The 17,133-nt window shown below is 74.9% G+C and overlaps 1 protein-coding gene across 1 annotated transcript; it reads right to left on the minus strand.

Moving 5' to 3' along the window:
* Nucleotides 1-9,702: 9,702 nt before the first annotated feature.
* Nucleotides 9,703-16,684, minus strand: SHH (sonic hedgehog signaling molecule). The gene is made up of 3 exons (XM_037524180.1): nt 16,397-16,684; nt 12,110-12,371; nt 9,703-10,487 (listed from the first exon to the last, which is right to left on the minus strand). The coding sequence occupies exons 1-3, from the start codon at nt 16,682-16,684 to the stop codon at nt 9,703-9,705; spliced, it is 1,335 nt and encodes a 444-aa protein (XP_037380077.1).
* Nucleotides 16,685-17,133: the final 449 nt, after the last annotated feature.

Below are 17,133 nucleotides of genomic sequence, written 5' to 3' on the forward strand. Positions count from 1 at the left end.
CGTAGCTTCTTCGGGGTCGCCTTCCTCGCGATTGTAAAGGCCCGCCGCCTGCCTCCCTGGCGTCCTGCCCCGGCGGGCGGCTCCGCCCCGGCCTCTTTTCCAGCAGCACTGGGCTCCGTTCTAACAGCAGCTTCTGTCGGCAGCGGGGGGCCGGGAGAGGGGGGCGGGCGGGGGCCAGGAGGGCCGCGAGGAGCCGCGGGCGCGTCGGCCGCCTCATGGCGCAGGGGCTCGCGCGGCGCTGGCGGCGGAGGGGCCTGGCACCCGGGCTGGGCCTCCTCGCCGGGCGGCCCGTCCGCCTGTGGCTGCTCGTCCTTGCTTTTGTCGTTTGCTCTTCTGTTGTGTTCTGTTCCATTTCTTTGTTGTTTAATCGGAAAGGTAAGCTCGGCGCGTCGAGGCCTCTGGGCTGGCCGCGGGGGCAGTCAGGTCGAGGCCGTGTGGTCGCGAGAGGCCCCCGGACGCGCTCTGTGCCGCAGGGCCGAGACGCCCCCGGCCGCCTCCGAGCCCTCTCGCGGAGCGAGCGACCGCACCCCGACGGCCTCGGGCCCCTCGGCCCTGCTCCCACCGTCCTCCAGGCAGCCCCGCCCCGGGTCTGTCTGTCTGTCTGGACGGCAGCTGGGGAAGGGACTTGGAGGGCAGTCGGTTCTTCCCAAGCGCAGGTGACGATTCTCGGAGGCGCCTCGGCCGGGCGCGGCCGCGCTGGCTGTATTCCGGAGCATCTCCGCTGTCTTCCAGGCGGCCGATGCTCCGGACCGTGAACTCTGCCGAGGCGTCTAGCCTTGACCTATTATTAAATCCTAAGGATTTTGTGTAAGGTTCTTCGACCTATTCCAAGTGCCTGACTCGTCAGGCGGTAAGCCGTGGTTTGTGCGCTCGAATCCCAGCCAAACCCGCCGATTCATATTGGATCCCAGGTACGCCCGCGCTGCCGGGAGGGTGCCCGCCCCGCGGAGGGTGTGAGGCCGGCCTCGGCCCGCGCGGGCTGCCGCCGCAGGGGGCGGCAGGTAGGGCAGGCGCTCGGTGAGAGATGGCTCTTCCCTGCGGCTTCCCGCCCGTAGCGCGTGCAGCGGTCTCGTGCTGGCGCGTTGCTTTGTTTGACTTGGCTGCTCTTGAAAGGTATGTGGCAGGAGGCAGGCCCTGTAAAGAAACGTTCGTTCAGAATGTTAACGCGTTCCACCAAGTGGACAGACGTGCTTTCCCGCGTGCCCTGTGTGTGGCACCTAGTGTGCTCCGGACAGTGGCCCCGCGCCCCGGCGTCCAGGTGTGCGCTCAGGCCGCCCCCGCGCCGGCGCGTCCTCCTAACCCGCTTGCTCTCCGCAGGTGCCGTCCGGCCGTCTCCTCTGCGAGGACACTAATGCCGAGGCTTGTTCCCGTTCAGTTTCCAGGTTCCGCAGCCCCGGGGGCCCGAACCCGCACCGTCTGCGCGTCTCCCTGGGCCTCGGCCGCCCTCCCCTGGCACTGCCGCCCTCGGCGCTGGACGCGCGTCTGGAGCCCCCCTCCCCCCCTCTTTCAGCAGGCCCTGCCGCCCCGCGCGGGCACCGAGCGCTGCCGCTGTCTGCGCCCCGTTCCCGCTAACCCTTTGCTTTGACAGGTGCCCCACCCGTGACTTCTTCCCGCAGGTCGGGGCCGCTGAGAGTAACGCCGGGACCCCGTCGTCTTGCAGCTGGCTGCGGGCGGGCGGCCCCGGAGCGGCCGCGGCGGTGATTAACGCCTCTGTTTGTCCTCCACTTTGCAGGCTCTGTGCATGGGTCATGTTAGTGTAGCCCCGTCCCCGCGGAGGCGCCGGGTGTCCCTTGTCACGGTCTCGCTGGCTGTGGCCTCCTAACTAATGCGCACGCGCTGTGCCAGCCGGTCTGGGCAGCTGTGACGAGAGGCAGGATTCCAGAGATGGCTGAGGTGCTTTCCTCGGGGTTGACTGCTTCGTGTTCCTGCCCCACACGCTGGGGGGACGCTGCCGACCTGTGTGTCCGTTCTCCCCTCGCCGTAGCCACTGTGACAACATGACGGGAAAGGTTGTGACGCGCACTAGCGACGTAGTTGCGATGTACTGTGTGTAGCATGTGTGACCCTGTGGAGATGTGCTCCGAACTGTACTGTAACCTGACGCTGTGTAATAAAGCTCCCTGCCGTTGCACCCGTGTCCGTGGCCTCCTTGTCTCTCGCGCCGGTCACGCACCTGAGCCGCGGGCGGCGGCCTCCCAGGACTCCGGGGCCCTTGGCGGCGGCGCCCACATGGCGGGGCACTGTGGGCCACGTCTCTGACGCCCCCACGCATCCCAGACCGCTGTGCGAGCTCCCGCGGGAGACGTGTGCCCGCGCTCCTGGCCCGCAGCGGACGCGGCTCCTGGGGAGGCCCCCTTTCCTGGAGGGGCAGCCCGGGGCCCACACCAGCTGGCCGTGGTGACAGCTCCCCTGGCCCGCTCCCTGGGATGTCTCTCTGGGGTCACCAGCTCCCCACGGGGAAGGACCCGGGGCTGTGCCGCTGCTGGCTCTCCGGAGGTGGTGTCGGGCGGGAGACACCGTCCGTGTCCCCATGGCTGGGTGTCCACCACAGGCCTCCAGGTCACAGTGTGTCCCCAGGATACAGCAGGCACGAGGCCCCGGCACCCTCTACCATGTTCTGGGGAAGGGCCCCCGCGGTGTCCCAAGTGGGGATGCAAAGGCAAGAGGAGAGACCTTCTGGGGGGGCCAGAGGAGGAAGCACGAGGCAGGCGTCCGTGGGTTTCTTGGAGCTGGTTCAGGTACACGGAGCGTGCACGGGCCTGGAAGGGGCCAGCGAGAGGCCTGGAGGGCGCTCCTGCCCTCCCAGGCGGGGGCTGGCGGGGTTCAGCGGGGACTTGGCCCCTGCAGGCAGCAGCTCATCTCCATGCTTCTGCCCGCACGTCCCTGGCCAGCACTGGGGTTGGTTGATGGCCTCCCGGTCCCTCCATTGCCGCCCCCCGGCTCCTGCCCCATCCATGGCCTTGCCTCGAGTCACCAGACAGGTGCCCCATGGGTCTGCCCCACCCCGGGCAGGCGGCCAGAGTCCCCTGCTAAACTCCCCCCAGACCCCCACCCCATCACCCTGGCCGCCGGAGGCACTGCGGCCTCAGACCCCAAAGGAGCAGACAGTGGCGACAGGACTTGGCTGATGAGGTACACGCCGGAACGTTCTAGAATGATGGTTTCGGAGCCTGGCAGCCGGCCGGCGATGGGTTCTCCGGTGTCCGTGCTGCGTCGGCCTCACAGCTCCGCCAGCCAGCAGGAGGGGCTGCAGCGTCGGGGCTGCTTGGCGGGGCCTCAGCCTCAGCACCCCTGGGGGAGAGGAGGCCTCAGTGCGCCTGCAGACCCGGCCCTCCCGGGCCTCCCAGGCAGCGCGTGGGCGCTCCGGGTCAGGGCCTCGCCGCCCGCGCCCCGTCGCCCGGGCGCGGCCTCGGCGCTGGGTGCTCTCAGCATGGAGCAGGGCCGTGCTGCCCCGGGCGCCCTCTCTCAGCCCTGGCAGAGTCGGCAGCTCCGGCCCCGCTCCAGGCCGCCGGGCCCGCGGGCTGGGGCGGCCCCTCGCAAGGGCCTGCCCCGAGGCGTCTCCGAAGACTCGGAAACCGCCCGTGGCCCACCCGGGTCGGAAGGGCCCCCTTTGGGTGAGAACTGCACATCGAGTTCACTGAGGGCTGACGGGTGCCCCCCCCAACCCCGGGAGCCCCGCACCCATCTCACCGGTGTCAGGGCTCCGCCCCGGGGCGCCCCGTCACTTCCGGGGCTGAGACCATCTCGGGTGGGGGTGCCGCCGCCGCTTCCTGGGCTCCAAGGCGGTGGCCGGGCGGGCAGGCCTGCCCCTCCGGCCCGGTTCCCGGAGCCCGCTGCGGAAGCCCCGGCAGAGGGCGCTCCGGTGACGCGAGAGTCGGGCCAGCCTCTCCCGGGCCCGGTCCCAGCAGGGCTCGGGCGGGCAGGCGGGCACGCTGGGAGAGCCGCGTCGCTGGAGGGGTCTCAGGCACCCAGCGGGGCGCCGAGGTCGACGGCCGGGGCCCTGTCTGCCCTGCCCGTCTCCTCCAGGCGCCAGGCCCACAGGTGGCACCCTCTGCCCGGGGCTCCCGCGGGAGGGAAGACGGCCCCAGGGCAGAGTTGAGGGTCCTCACCCTTGGGTCCTGGGCCCCAGTCTGCTCCCTCGCAGCCCCTCTCCCCCGCTCCGGCTGTCCCAGCCACGGCCCGGCCTCCCCCACGGGCCGGCCAGGCCCACCCAGAACTCTGCGGGCGCTGCAGAGGCTCCTCCCGCGCCGTCCGCCTCCGGAGCCTGGGGGTCAAGGCTCCCGCCCAGGCGCTGCGCTGGACCCGGCTGCAGATCTGGCGTCAGGACCTGGTGTCAGGGCCTCCTCCAGGCGGGCCCACAGGGCCCCTGTGACCCGGCTGCAAGAGAGCCGCTGGGGCAGCTGGGGAGCGCCAGGCCTGGGCAGGGCCTCCGAGGGGCCTTCTGGGGTGGCTGCAGGCCCCCCTGGGGTGCCTCCTGCCCGAGACAGCCTGCTCCGTGCCCGGCGCTCTCGCGGGGCGAAATCCCAAGGCCCCTGCCCAACCCGCAGGGCCGGACGAGCAGCGGGACGGGCCGGGAGGGGGGCGCGTCGGCCGGTGCCTTGGGCCGGCGGGGCTGCGGGGCTGCGGCGGGCCCGGGTCTGCCACGCGGACCGGCCGAGGGGCGTCGGGGCGCGCGGGGAGCTCTGGCTCGCCCTGGCAGCGGGGCGCGGGGCGCGGGGGCCCGCGGCCTGGGGTGAGACCGGCGGCCCCCAGGATTCCTGGGGCTTGGGGTGCCGCCTTCCCCCCAGGACCGGGCTCTGCCCGCCACCGGCAGCCACTGCCTCGGCCCGCGGGGCCGCTGCCCCCGGAGCCCGGGCGTCTGGGCGCCGCGTCGCGGGGTGGCTGGGGAGGCCGCCCGCGCCCGCCTGGCCCTGCCCGCTCCGAGGGGCCCGGCCGGTCGGGCTCGGCCCGGTCGGCGAGGGGGGCCCGGCCGCCCCAGCCCCGCGCCTGGGCCTCCGTCTCCCCGCTCCGCGCGCCCGCGCCCCGGCCGCGCCCCCGCAGCTGCCGCGAGCGCGGGTCCGGCGGGGGAGGCCGAGAGGACCCCGCGCCAGCGCGGGCGGAGGGGCTGCCTGAGCCCCGGGGGGCCGGCCCCGCCCCTCCGGGGGCTTCCCGCGGGCGCCCACCCGATTCTCGAGGCTCTGGACGCGGGGCCCCTTCCCGCCCCAGTGCTGGGGGCGCCCCGGGCGGGAGGGGCGGGGCCCGTGGGCGGGCCCGGGTGGGCGGGGTGGCGGGCCCGGGTGGGGGCGGGGCCCGGGTGGGCGGGGCCGTGGCGGGCCCGGGTGGGCGGGGCGGGGCCCGGGTGGGCGGGGCGGGGCCCGGGTGGGCGGGGCCGGGCCGGGCGGGCCGCCAGGTTCCCGGCCGGGGCGCCCTCCCCGGCGGCCGGCAGAGGGCGCGCGCGCTCCACGCAGCTCCGGCCGCGCCGCGGGCGGGCGGGGCCGACAGGCCGGAGGCGCCGCGGACAGGGCGGGAGCTGGGCCGGGACCGCGCCCCGGGCGATGCCGGGGCCTCCGCTCCCAGCCGCCTTTTGCGCCGGCCGCCGGGGACAGCGGGCGGCGGGCGGCGGGCGGCGGCTCCGGGCCTGCGGCTCCCGCCCTGCCCTGCCCTGCAGGCGCCGGCCCCGGGCGCGGGCGGAGCGGGCCGGGCCGGGCCGGGCCGGGCAGGCCGGAGTGCGCTGCCGGCGTGGGAGCCCCCGGCCCGGCCCGGCCCGCAGCCCCCAGAGCGACGCAGCCTCAGGGCCGGGAGCAGGCCGGCGCCCGGGGGGCCGGGAGGGCCAGGGCGCCCGGGGGCGCTGAGCCGGGCTCGGAGAGGGGCCCGCGCCCCCAGGGCCCGGGCGCGGCGGCCCCAGGCGGCAGCAGGTCCGACTTGCAGGCCCAGGTCCCCGGGCCTTGACCCTCCTTCTGGGCCGTGCCCGAGGGCCCCACGGTCCTGCCCGGCTCCGCGGGCTCTGCTGCCGGCGCGGGGCAGGCCTGGCTGGACGCTCCTCGCACATCTCAGGCTGGTTCCGCCACCGCTGAAACACCCCGAGCCCCCCGCGCCCTGGGAGGGGACTCAGGGGGGCCGGGGTGGGGCTGGCGAGGGCGCCGCCGTCCCCCAGGCCCTCGCCCTGGACACACGGGCCACCGGGACGCCCGGGCCTCTGACCCGACTCCCGCCCTGGCTCAGCGTCCAGGTGGACCCCGGGCACAGCCGTGTGTTCCAGCGGCCGCCGGGCGCATCGTCCTCGCCCTGCGACTCCTGTGCTGAAAACGTGCAGTGCCCGCGTTGCCCTCATCGGAGGGGCTCGAGCTCGCCCGTGGGGCGGGCAGGTGCTCCCGCCAGGTGTTCTGCGGGTGCTCCCACGGGCGGGGCGGGGCCACCCACCCAGCCCCCTGCGCGCCACAGCCCGCTCGCTCCCACCTTGCCGGCAGCTTTCCACGGTCGGCTGTGCCCGGCTCAGGGCTGGTAACCCGTCTCCCTGCGCCCCGCCCGCCCCCACGGCTCCTGGCCAGGATGGGGTGCACGGGTGGGTGAGCCTTTGAATTTCAGGTGAACATTTGCTGGGGCAGTAAACGCAGCACTGTGCTCACCCCCGGGTCCCAGCCCCCCGCTTCTGTGGACCCCGGGGCCCTGACTCCAGCCCCACTACCCTGAGCTCAGCCTCTGCGTGACACCCCGGGCTGGGGCCGGCCCAGTGCTTCTGTCAAGACAGGATTTCAGGCTCTGCAGCCGCCCGGGCTGGGCCGAGGTGGCCGGCCCCGGGGCTCCGCTGACCGCCTGAGCGGGCAGGGTCCCGGCGATGGACGCTGAGGGCTGGTGCCGGGCAGCCTTCCCCGCCGTGCACGACCTTCCTTCCCGAGGCTCTGCCCAGCCACTTAAAAATGTAAAAGAAAACCGCCTTGGGTAAGCCCAGGAAAGTGGGGGTTTGTGCGGGGGGCCCCGCCGCCCCGTCAGCAGAGGGCAGGGGGAGCCAGTGCCTGAGGTGACAGAAGCCACTTCCTGGCCTCGTAAGGCCCTGGCGCAGGGGTCTTTCCGGAAGGATGGGCCTTCCTGGCCATCGGAGAAGAGGGAGCAGGGGTGGCCTCCCTGGCCCTGCAGACGAGCCCTTGTCGCTTTCTCGCTGAATCTTGCGGCCCGTTGCCGTTCTTTGCACATCTGCCCAACATTTTCCATGTGGGTGTGATGCCCACAGCACAGGGGCTGGCAGGAGGGGGGCTGGCAACCCCTGGCCCCTCCAGCCCCGCCAGCGGCCTCCAGTGTGCCACTCCCGTGTGAAAACTCCCAGTGTCCACCCGCCCACGGAGGCCGAGCCTGGCTCTGCAACCAACCGCGCAGGCAGGGGTGGCACAGGCAGGGGTGGCGGTTGGCACAGGCCCGACCAGGGAGCCTCGTGACTCCACCCGACCAGACCGCGGCCCCAGACAACGGGCCACGGCGACTGGTCCAGGCTCGTGGGCACCGCCAGCGCTGCTCCTGAGGGGCTGGTGGACACCAGGACACAGGCAGTGGCCCTCGGGCAGTGCCAGAGGCTGGAGCGGGGACCCCGCCCCTGGGGGCGGCCTGCAACTCACATCCCAGCAAAATGGCTCCCTGTGTTGCTCATGGACAAAGAGGATTTTTGATTAAAGCTGGGAATGGACCTTGAAAAGTGGGGCGGGGGGGGACTGGGGGCAAAAGAGGCCGGGATGCAGCCCCCAGCGCTGGCAGGGCACAGGTGCACTGACCGTGGGCCAGGCAGGGGCCTATCCCCAGGCTCTGGCCACAGGCGGCCACTCGCACAGCCTGGTCCAGGTGGCAGAACAGGAGGTGCCCGCTCCATGCGCTGTGGACTTGAAGCTGCTGCCCACCAGGAGGCCACACAGACGCTCGCAGAGGGCAGCTCCGGGGGGCAGGTCTTGCCCCACCACAAAGGGCAGCCGGGAAGAGCCACACGTCCACCTCAGCTCAGCCGCTCCCAGGCCAGCGTTCCCACCGTGGGCAGCACCAGTGGGCTCAGCCAGGAGTGGCTTCTCTGGGCCCTGCCCAGCTGGACAGAGACCTGCACAAGCCAGGGGTTCAGCTCTGCCGCCCCAAATGCAGACTGGCATCCAACAGGTTTCACCTGTGAGAGGCCAGGTCCAGGCGGTGCCCCTTCCCCGGCATCCAGCCTGTGGGGCCGGCACAGGGCACCACCTGCCAGGAGCTGCGTGGCTTAGGGTGCTGGTCAGGGCAGCCAGTGTGGGGTCTCTGCTCCAGACCAGGCAGGGGCTCAGGGAGCCCACAAGCAAGGCTGCACCCCAAGGGTGAAGGTCCCCCTGAAACATGGCCTCAGGCGGACTTCTGGGGCTTGGAGACACCGGAGCGGCCGTGGCCGGCTCCCTGGACTCGAGCAGCTGCGATGGCAGAGGAGGCAGGCGGCCCCATGTGACCCCCGAGGCACCTGCTGGGGGCCCAGGGCACCCCGAGACAAGCGCTTGTGAGGCTCAGATGTGAACACCTGGACCTGTCCTCGGGGACCCCTCTGAAAAGGGCACCCCGGGATTTAGAAAGCAGCTGGCCCCCGCTCCCGTTGGGGCCCAGCACCCACCCTGGGGTGGCCAGGCCTAGGAGCAAGGTCCTCACCAGGTCCAGGGTGCGTGGAGAAAGTTTGGGAGAATGTCCCCCCGCTTCGGCCGCCAAGTTGGGTGCTCCTTGAGGGGTGGGCTGGGAGCGGCGCCCTCCACAGCCCCTGGCCCAGGGAGCCCGGGAGACGGTCACGCGGGGACGCAGACAGCGGAGGCCTGGCCGAGGCGGCGGGAGGGGGCGCCGCTCTGGGTGGGGTTCACAGCTTAAGCGGCACGTGTGAGTGTCATTCCGGGGCGTCCTGTCGACGCCAGACTCCAAACCAAGAAGCCTCAAGGCAGAAGGCGGCGGGCCGGACAGGGGCTCCGAGTTCCACGTACTGACCAGGCTGTGGCGGCACCGTTTATTTCTATAAAACTATTACAAAATATTCAAAAATACATTTTAGTAAATTTACAGCAGTTATTTCTCGATTTATTAATGCAAAACATCCTTTGTTTTTCTCTGTACAAACTACAGGCCCCGCCCTCACGGGCTGCTCACTATCTGCACTTTTTAAAAAATATTATTTTCTAATAAATTCTTCAAAGTTAAAAATAAGAGTTTTTCCAGTTTGTCCCCCGAAAAAGTGTGTGAGAGAGAGACGGCGGCGGCCTGGGCCCGGGGGGAGAGGCCGGGCGGGCGGGGCAGGCAGGACGCGCGGGCGCTGTTAGACTGGGCGCTAGTTAAATTAAAATAATATATTTTCATATTTTACACTATTTCAAAAATGAAATGTAATTCAGTTAAGTATTGATCTCTCAAAAAATCTAAATTTACAATTCTGTGTATAAAAATATAATTTGTGGACCCCGTCGAGCGTGTCGGTCTACACTGGCAGAAGCGGGGCGGGGCGGGGCGGGGGGGGGGGGGGGGGGGGCGCGGACGAGGGCGGCGGCCCGGGCACGGGTCACGTGGTAACAATAAATTATCCAGGAAACAAGCTGGTTAAGGCTCCGCAGGTCCGGGTCGTCTTATTAAACATCTATTCAGACCAGACAAATAAATAGCCGGGGCGGCGGGGCGGGGCGGGGCGGGGCGCGGCCGGGACGTCCCCAGACAGCCCGCCGGCGCCCGGGGTCCCCGCCGCCCCCGCGCCCGCGCGCCTCAGCTGGCCGGGCCCGCCATGCCCAGCGGGTGCAGGGCCTCGCCGTCCAGCAGCCAGGTGCCCAGGCGGTAGAGCAGCCGCGAGTACCAGTGGACGCCCGCGGCCGGCGCCTCGGCCGCGCCCCGCGCCCCCGCCGCCCCGCGCCCCGCGCCCCCCGCGCCCCCCGCGCCGCGGTCCGAGCGCGCGGGCGCCAGCGCGGCCAGGAGCGCGTGCGCCAGGCGGAAGGGCGCGAAGGCGCGGTGCGCCCAGCTGTGCTCCTCGATGACCGCGTAGCACGACGCCAGCACCCGGTTGATGAGGATGGTGCCCTGCGCCGTGAGCGGCGCGTACGCGCCCGCCGCCTCGCGCGTGGTCACGCTGTGCACCGCGGCGGGCAGCAGCCGCCGGCCCCCGCCGCGCTCGGCCACCACGTACACGCGCTGGCCCGGGCGCACGCGGCTGGCGAAGAGCGCCCCCGGCCCCCCCGGCCCCGCCGGCCCCCCGGGCGCGCCCGGCTCCGCGGCCGCCGAGTCGTTGTGCGGCGCCACGAAGAGCAGGTGCGCGGCGGTGAGCAGCAGGCGCTCGCGCGGCTCCCGCGTCTCGATCACGTAGAAGACCTTGGTGGCGCCGTCGTCGCGGTCCAGGAAGGCCAGGAAGTCGCTGTAGAGCAGCCGGCCCTGCTCGTCGGCCGCCAGCACGCGGTCCCCGGGGCGCAGCTCGCGCACCGGCTTCGTGCCGCCCTGCTCCAGCTGCACCGTGGCCGAGCCGGGGAAGCAGCCGCCCGACTTGGCCGCCACCGAGTTCTCTGCGGGGAGAGGGGGAGCGTGAGGCCGGGGCGCGGCCGGACCCCCGCCGCCGCCCGCGCCCCCCGCGCCCCCCGCGCGCCGCCCCGCCCCGCCCCCTCGCGGGCCGGTCGCCCTCCCCTCGGGCCCGCGAGAGCCCCCGGCGCCCCCGCCCCGAGGTGCGGGGCCCGCCGCGGGGGCCCCCGTCAACCCCGCTGCGCCCCCCGGCGCCGCCCGGGCGGCCCGGCCGCGGCGGGCGACGCGCTTGGGAGCGGGGACCCCGCGTCGCCCCGTCCCTGCGCGCGTCGCCCCCGCCGCGGGGCCGCCCCTCCCTGTTTGCTCAGGTGCGCCCGCCCCGCGGCGGCCCCGGCGGCCCCCCAGGCGCTGTTTGCTCAGCCCGGCCGCTCCCGCTCTCGAGGGCGCATTTGAATTTGAAACGGCGAGGCCTGCGCGCGCGGGGCGGCTCCCGGGCCCCGCCGCGCTCCCCCGGCCCCCGCGCCCGCCCGGCCGCCGCGGACAACAATCGCCGCCGGGAGCGGGGCCGGGCCGGGGGAGGGGCGCCCCGCTCCTCCGCATTCCAATCCCCGGATCAGGCCTCGGCAAACAAGCCGGAGAAAGCGCCTCCCGGCCAGCGCGGCCTTAATCTCCTCATTGGCTGCTCCGGCATGAAGTGCGGCCCGGCCTCGGGGCCGGAATGCGGCCGGCGCTGCCCGCCCGGGGCGTCCGCTCGCACGACCCGGCCCGGCCCGGCCCGGCCCGGCCCGGCCCCGCGCCCCTGCCGCGCCCCTGCCGCGCCCCTGCCCGCGCGCGGAATGCCGAGGAGCGCCCGCCGCCCGCCCCCCGCCGCCAGGCCAGGGCGCCGCTCCCGGCCAGAGGGCCTCGGGGGACCCGCCGCGCAGGGCGCCCCCCCTCCCGCCGCCCGGGGCGCCCTGGGGAGGGGGCGCTGCAGGCGGGAGCAGCCCGCGCTCCGACCCCCGCCGTGGCCGCCACAGCCACAACTTCCCTCACCTGCCCAGGTGCCGGCCACCTCCAGGCGCCCCCCGCGCGCCGCCGAGACGCGGAGCGGGAGGCGCACCCCGGCAGGGCGCGGCGCGGGCGCCGGGCCCCGGATTCGCGGGGAACCCCTTGCTAACCGCGCGGCCTCCACCCCGGCGCCCCAGCTCCCGCCGCGGTTCCCCCCGAGGCCTCCGGGTGGCGCTGCGGGCCCGCGGAGCCTCCGCCCAGCTGCGCGCCCGCCCCGGCGGCCCGGCCTGGCCGGCGGCTGATGGGGCGACGCGCGCGGCCCGCGGCCGCCACAGGCGAGGGTGCCGCGGCCACTGCCGCTGCCCGGCCGCGCCCCTGGGCTTGGCCCGAGGGCCAGTCGGGCAGCACCCGCGCGCCCGGCGGGGAGGGGACGCGCCCGGGGTTGCGCCGTAGCCAGAAGCCCCCGAGGCGGCGGACGGGGGGCTCAGGGGCCGCTGATGCCTGAACCGCAAGCGAGAGCGGGGTCTGGGCCCGGCCCGGCCCACCCGCCTGCAGGCCTCCCCGGAGGGGCCCCTCCTGTCTCTGCCACCCGCGGGGTGCGGGGCCTCGGGCGGCCGGCAGGGCAGGCCGGGCTGCGGCCGGGACGAAACGCGCCCCCCAGCCCCCGCGCGGCGGGCCTCACCGGCCTTCACGGAGCAGTGGATGTGCGCCTTGGACTCGTAGTACACCCAGTCGAAGCCGGCCTCCACGGCCAGGCGCGCCAGCATGCCGTACTTGCTGCGGTCGCGGTCCGACGTGGTGATGTCCACGGCGCGGCCCTCGTAGTGCAGCGACTCCTCCGAGTGGTGGCCGTCCTCGTCCCAGCCCTCGGTCACGCGCAGCTTCACGCCGGGCCACTGGTTCATCACGGAGATGGCCAGGGCGTTCAGCTTGTCCTTGCACCTCTGCGGAGACACGGGCGCTGGACGTGAGGCCGCGCGGGCCGGGACGCTGGGCAGGGCCTCGGCGGGGCAGCCGCGCGCGGGGCGGCCCTGCGGGACGGGGCACCCCTGCGCCCGGGCCTCTGGGCGACAAAGGGGCCTTTTCCCAAATTCCCGCGCGGCGCGGAGCCCCGGGAAGTGCAGCCCCGCGCCCGGGCCGTCCAGGTCCCACCCCCCTGCGGCTCTTTCTCCCCCGCGCCCGCGCCCCCCTGGGCAAGCCTGGCCGGGCCGAGAGGCTCGCCGGGGTCTGCACGGGAAACGCGGCGCGGGGAGCTCCCCGGAGGAGGCGGCCTCGCGGCCCCGCTGCCCGCCCGCTGTGGGCCCGGCCGCGGAGGGGCGGGGGCGGCCGGACCGGGCCAGGTGAGCGCGCCGGCTGCGCCCCGACAAACGTTCTTTATCGGGGCCACATTCCTCCCCGTGGAACTTCCTCTGCGCGCTCCGCGGCCTGACGGTCTCCGGCTTCCCGCGCCCGCGCCCCCCGCCCCGCGCCCGGCCCGGGGCGTCCCGCGAGCCTCGAGAGCAAACTTAGGGGGGAGGAGGGTGGGGGAGGGACCCGAAGGCCGGAGCCGGGCGTCCTTCGCCTTTGTCCGCCGCCCCCCACACAAGCCGCCGGTGGGAGCAAAGCACCCCAGGAGGCAGCAGGGGCGTGGGGGCCGCAACCCGCGCGGGGGCTCCCGAGGGCCCGGAGGGGTGCGGGGGGGCAGCAGGGGCGAGGACCCCGCGGCGACGGCGCCCCGGAGGGCGGCCCCCCCAGGGACGGCTGCAGCCACGTCCCGGGCGCGCCAGGCGGGGCCGGCTCCGGGGGGCCGGGCGCCCCAGCCGGGGCCGCTCTCCCCAGGGTCGCCCTGCGAGGGTCCCCCGGGCGCGCCGCGCGCAGCGGGGGCGGCCGCGTGTCCCCGCGGCGGGAGCACCAGCGCGGCGCGCGGAGCCCAGCGGGGCCGGAGGGCCGGGGGCGGCCGGGGAACAGGTCGGCGCTCGCAGGCGTCGGCGCTGCCAACAGTTTCTTTCAGAAGGAGCCGGAGGGCGCCGCGGGGTGAGGTCATCGCGGAGCTGCACGCGCTGCTCACGGCCGTCCCCCCGCACCGGGGTCAGCGGCGCGGGCGAGCGGCCGGCTGCGCACGCGCACAGCGCAGACACGCGCCCCGCGCCCCGCGCCCCGCGCCTCGCCCCGGGAGGCTCCCGCCCGCGGCCCGCAGAGTGGCCGGAGGGGTGGCCAGAGGGCGCATCACCCGCCCGCGCCCCGCGCCGCGCCCCTGGGGCCCGAGGGGAGACCCCGGCGGGAGCCCAGGCCCGCGGGCAGGCGCGGAGCAGCGGCGGGAGCTGGCGCCCCCGGCCCACGCGCCCCCACCCCGGCCGCGCCGCGGCTGCAGGATGCGCGGGAAGCCGGGAAGCCCGGGCCGGGGGTCGGGCGCCGGGTCGTGTGCGCGGGCCAGGCCGCCCCGGCGCAGCCACCGTGAAGCCCCGCGGGGCGCCGGCCCGGCTTTGTGCCGCGAGGCCGGTGGTTCCCCTCGCCGGAGCCCCGCCGCCTCCCCGAATGCGCAGACGCCGCGCCCCGCGCGTGCAGGGCCGTGGCCGCCGCCGGCTGCGGGCGGGCTTCCCGGGGCCCGGAGGGCGCCCCAACTTCCCGAGTCCCCCCACCCGGCCCGAGCACGCCTCCCGCCAGGCTCCCTCCCTCGGAGCCGGCCCCGCCCGTGAGAGGGCGGAGACCCCCTCGAGCCCGCCGGGCCCGCCGGCCCCGCACACGCCCTCGACGCGCGGCCTCCTGCCCCGAGCCCCGGCGCCCGCACCGCGCCTGGCACCCGCGGCCCGCGCGGGAGAGCGTCTGTCTGCGCCTCCCCCTCTCCGAGTTAATATTAACCAGGAGCTCGCGCGTTCCAGAACTGCTCTCCAAGTTCCTCTGGGGACGACCTTGCCATGCTTGAGGGACTTGGGCGCAGTCACGCCGGGCGCCAGGGACGCGGAGACGGGGGACACCCGCCGGGGGAGGGGCCGCACCTGGGCCAGGTGGCTGTTTGAAATCGGGGCGGCAGGTGAGCGGGTCGGAGGCGCCCGAGCCCCCCGGGCCGGCCGCCCCGCGCCCCCCCAGCCCCCGGCCGGCCCCCGCCCTCGCCCCTCGCCCCGCTCGGGCGCGCAGAGGCCGCAGGCGCAGGCGGGACGGGAGGGGCGGCCACGGGCATCTTCCGGCCGCGCGCCCGCCACCCGCGGCTCGGACCCCGGCGGGGCCCCCGGCCCGCGCCGCCCCCGAGTGCCGGGCGCGGGACCAGCCGCCGCCCGAGGAGAAAGTATTTGTTTTGGTTTCGTCGTCCGAGAGGAGTTGGCGGGGGTCAGAAGTTCACCGGCTGCCCGCGCGCGCGGCGAGAGTGGCCGGCGCGGGGCCGCTGGGGGGCAGGGGCGCGGCCGGGGCTCCGGCGGGGCGCGGCGGGGGTGGGGGGCGCCCGCCTCGCGCCCCCGCGGGCGCCACCCCTCGCCGGGCCCGGGTGGCGGCCTCCGCGCTGCTCCCCCGGCCCCGCGGCGCTGGCGCGTGGAGGCGGCGCTGCCCAGCCCGCGCGCTGCGCCCGGCGCCGATCGATCGCGGGTGAGCGCGGCCGGGAGCGCCCGCCGGCCGCGCCTGGGCGCGCTCGCGGCTTCGCGCAGGTGGCGGGGCCGGGGCGCGGGCCAGGGGCGCCGGCCGGGCGCGGAGCCGGGCGCGGCGGCCCGCGCGGGCTCGGGCTCGGGTCGGCGCGTCCCCGCCCGCCGCTGCCCCCGCCGGGCCCTCCCCGCCGCGCCGCCGAGGCTGCCCGGGAGCCCCTCCCGCGGGGGCGAGCGCGGCGGGCGCGCGGGCCGGGCGGGCCAGACTCGCGGCGGCGGCCACCAGCGCCCGGCCCGGCCTGCGCGGGGACCCGAGGCTCGCGCCGCTGTGGGCTCAGGCGCGCGCGCGGCCGCTCTCGGGCCAGATTTAAGGTGGTCGGAGCGGGGGGCGCGCGGCGCGACCCGGACCTCCCGCCGCCGGCTCCCCTGCCCCGCGGCCGGCGCTGCCGGGCCGGGCCGGGCTGGGCCGGGCCGGGCCGGGCCGGGCCGGGCCGGGCCGAACGCGGCGCTGCGAGGGGCGGCCCCGCGCTCCGCCCCGCCGCCTGCACTTGCGCCGCCCGCGCGCTCGGCCGGGCGCGCTCCTGGCCCCGGGGGACTCGGTGCTTAATAGGGCAGCGGGGAGGCCGCTGACCTACATCGCGGGGAACCCGCCTCCAGCCCCGGCGGCGCGCGCGGGTCCCCGAAGCCGGCCCGGGCGGGGAGGCGGGCGGCCGGCGGCCTCGGCGAGGTGCGGCGCGAGAGGGCCGGGCGGGCCGCCCCTCCGTCCCGGCCCCCCAGTATCCGGCCGCTCCTAATTCCGAGGCGAGCAGGTAGGACGGGAGGGATGCGATGGCCGCGGGTTCAGTCCCGCCGAGGGCCGCGGCCGCCGAGCATCCTTAAAGGCGCACCCGGGCGGGCGCGGCGGCCGCGAGTCCCCGCAGCCCGGATGCGGCCTGCCCGCCGCCCTCCGGCCCCGCCTTTGTCAGAGCCGCCCGCGGGCTCCCCGGGGGTCCCCCCCCCGTCTGGGTGCGTGTGGCGCGGGAGGAAGCCAGGGGGGGCCGAGGTCCGGGCTCAGGCTGCGTCTGCACAGCGGCCACTTTGTGCTGCTGGGGCTGCTGCCCCCTCCATTTTAACAGGCAACTTGGAAAGGGCAGGCACCCCCAAAGTGAAGGGCTCCCCAAGTTCTGTGCCAGAGCCGTGGCGGGAGGGGGACGGCGTCCCCAAAGGGCAGATGGGGCCACCGGGACGCGGCTCCCACCGCCCTCACCCCGCCCCCACCCTAAACTTCTCCAAGTGGACCCTTCACCTCCACTGCGAGGGGGCCGGGGGAGAGGGAGGGAGCGGCCGTCGCCTCTATCTGCCGGCCGAGCAAACAGACGGGGTCGGGCGGGCGGGCGCCTGGGTACACATGCCCGGGACGCTCCCGCCCAGCTGGCTTCTACCTGAGTCATCAGCCGGTCGGCCCCGGTGTTCTCCTCGTCCTTAAATATGATGTCGGGGTTGTAGTTGGGGGTGAGCTCCTTAAACCGCTCCGAGTTCCTGGAGATCTTCCCCTCGTAGCGCCCGCTGGCCCCGAGCGTCTTCTCGGCCACGTTGGGGATGAACTGCTTGTAGGCTAAAGGGGTCAGCTTCTTGGGGTGCCGCCTCTTCCCAAATCCCCGGCCGGGTCCGCACGCCAGCCCCGGGCCCGCGAGCAGCAGCAGCAGCAGCCACCGCGCCGGCGGCAGCATGTCGTCCGGAGCCGGGACCGAGCGTCCCCGCGGGTCTGCGGGCGAGTGTGCGAGTGTGCGCGAGTGTGCGTGTGCCCCGCCGCCTGCCCGCGCTGCGCCCGCGCTCCCTTCTGCGCCTATATCACCCTGCCCGCCGCGGCGGGGGACGCGGCCCGGAGGACCCCCAGGCGGCCGGGGGCTGGCTCGGCAGGCTGCTGGGCGCCGGTAGCGGAACACATCGGAGTTGGGGCTGGCGGCCGCCGCAGAGACAAAAAGAGTCTGATTCTAGATGGGAGCGAGCCGGGCGCTGGAGCGCCGCGGCCGCCAGGGCTATATTATAGCTGGCAGGGGCGGAGCTGATTGGCCAGAGCCGCACCAGCTCGTCTTCTGATGTTTAACCCTAAAAAAGACTAAATTTTTTTTTCTGCGGCTGCTCTCGCTTTATTTCCACCTGAAGGCTTCGAGTTAAA

This window comes from Talpa occidentalis, unplaced genomic scaffold, assembly GCF_014898055.3.
Source record: "Talpa occidentalis isolate TD23 unplaced genomic scaffold, MPIMG_talOcc4v2.1, whole genome shotgun sequence".
NCBI lineage: Eukaryota > Metazoa > Chordata > Mammalia > Eulipotyphla > Talpidae > Talpa > Talpa occidentalis.

Coding starts and splice junctions, on each gene's coding strand:
- SHH (XM_037524180.1), bottom strand. CDS start 16,684: ATGCTGCCGCCGGCGCGGTGGCTGCTGCTGCTGCTGCTCGCGGGCCCG. Junction 12,372..16,396: donor CCGACCGGCTGATGACTCAG/GTAGAAGCCAGC, acceptor GTGTCTCCGCAG/AGGTGCAAGGACAAGCTGAA. Junction 10,488..12,109: donor CCACTGCTCCGTGAAGGCCG/GTGAGGCCCGCC, acceptor CTCTCCCCGCAG/AGAACTCGGTGGCGGCCAAG.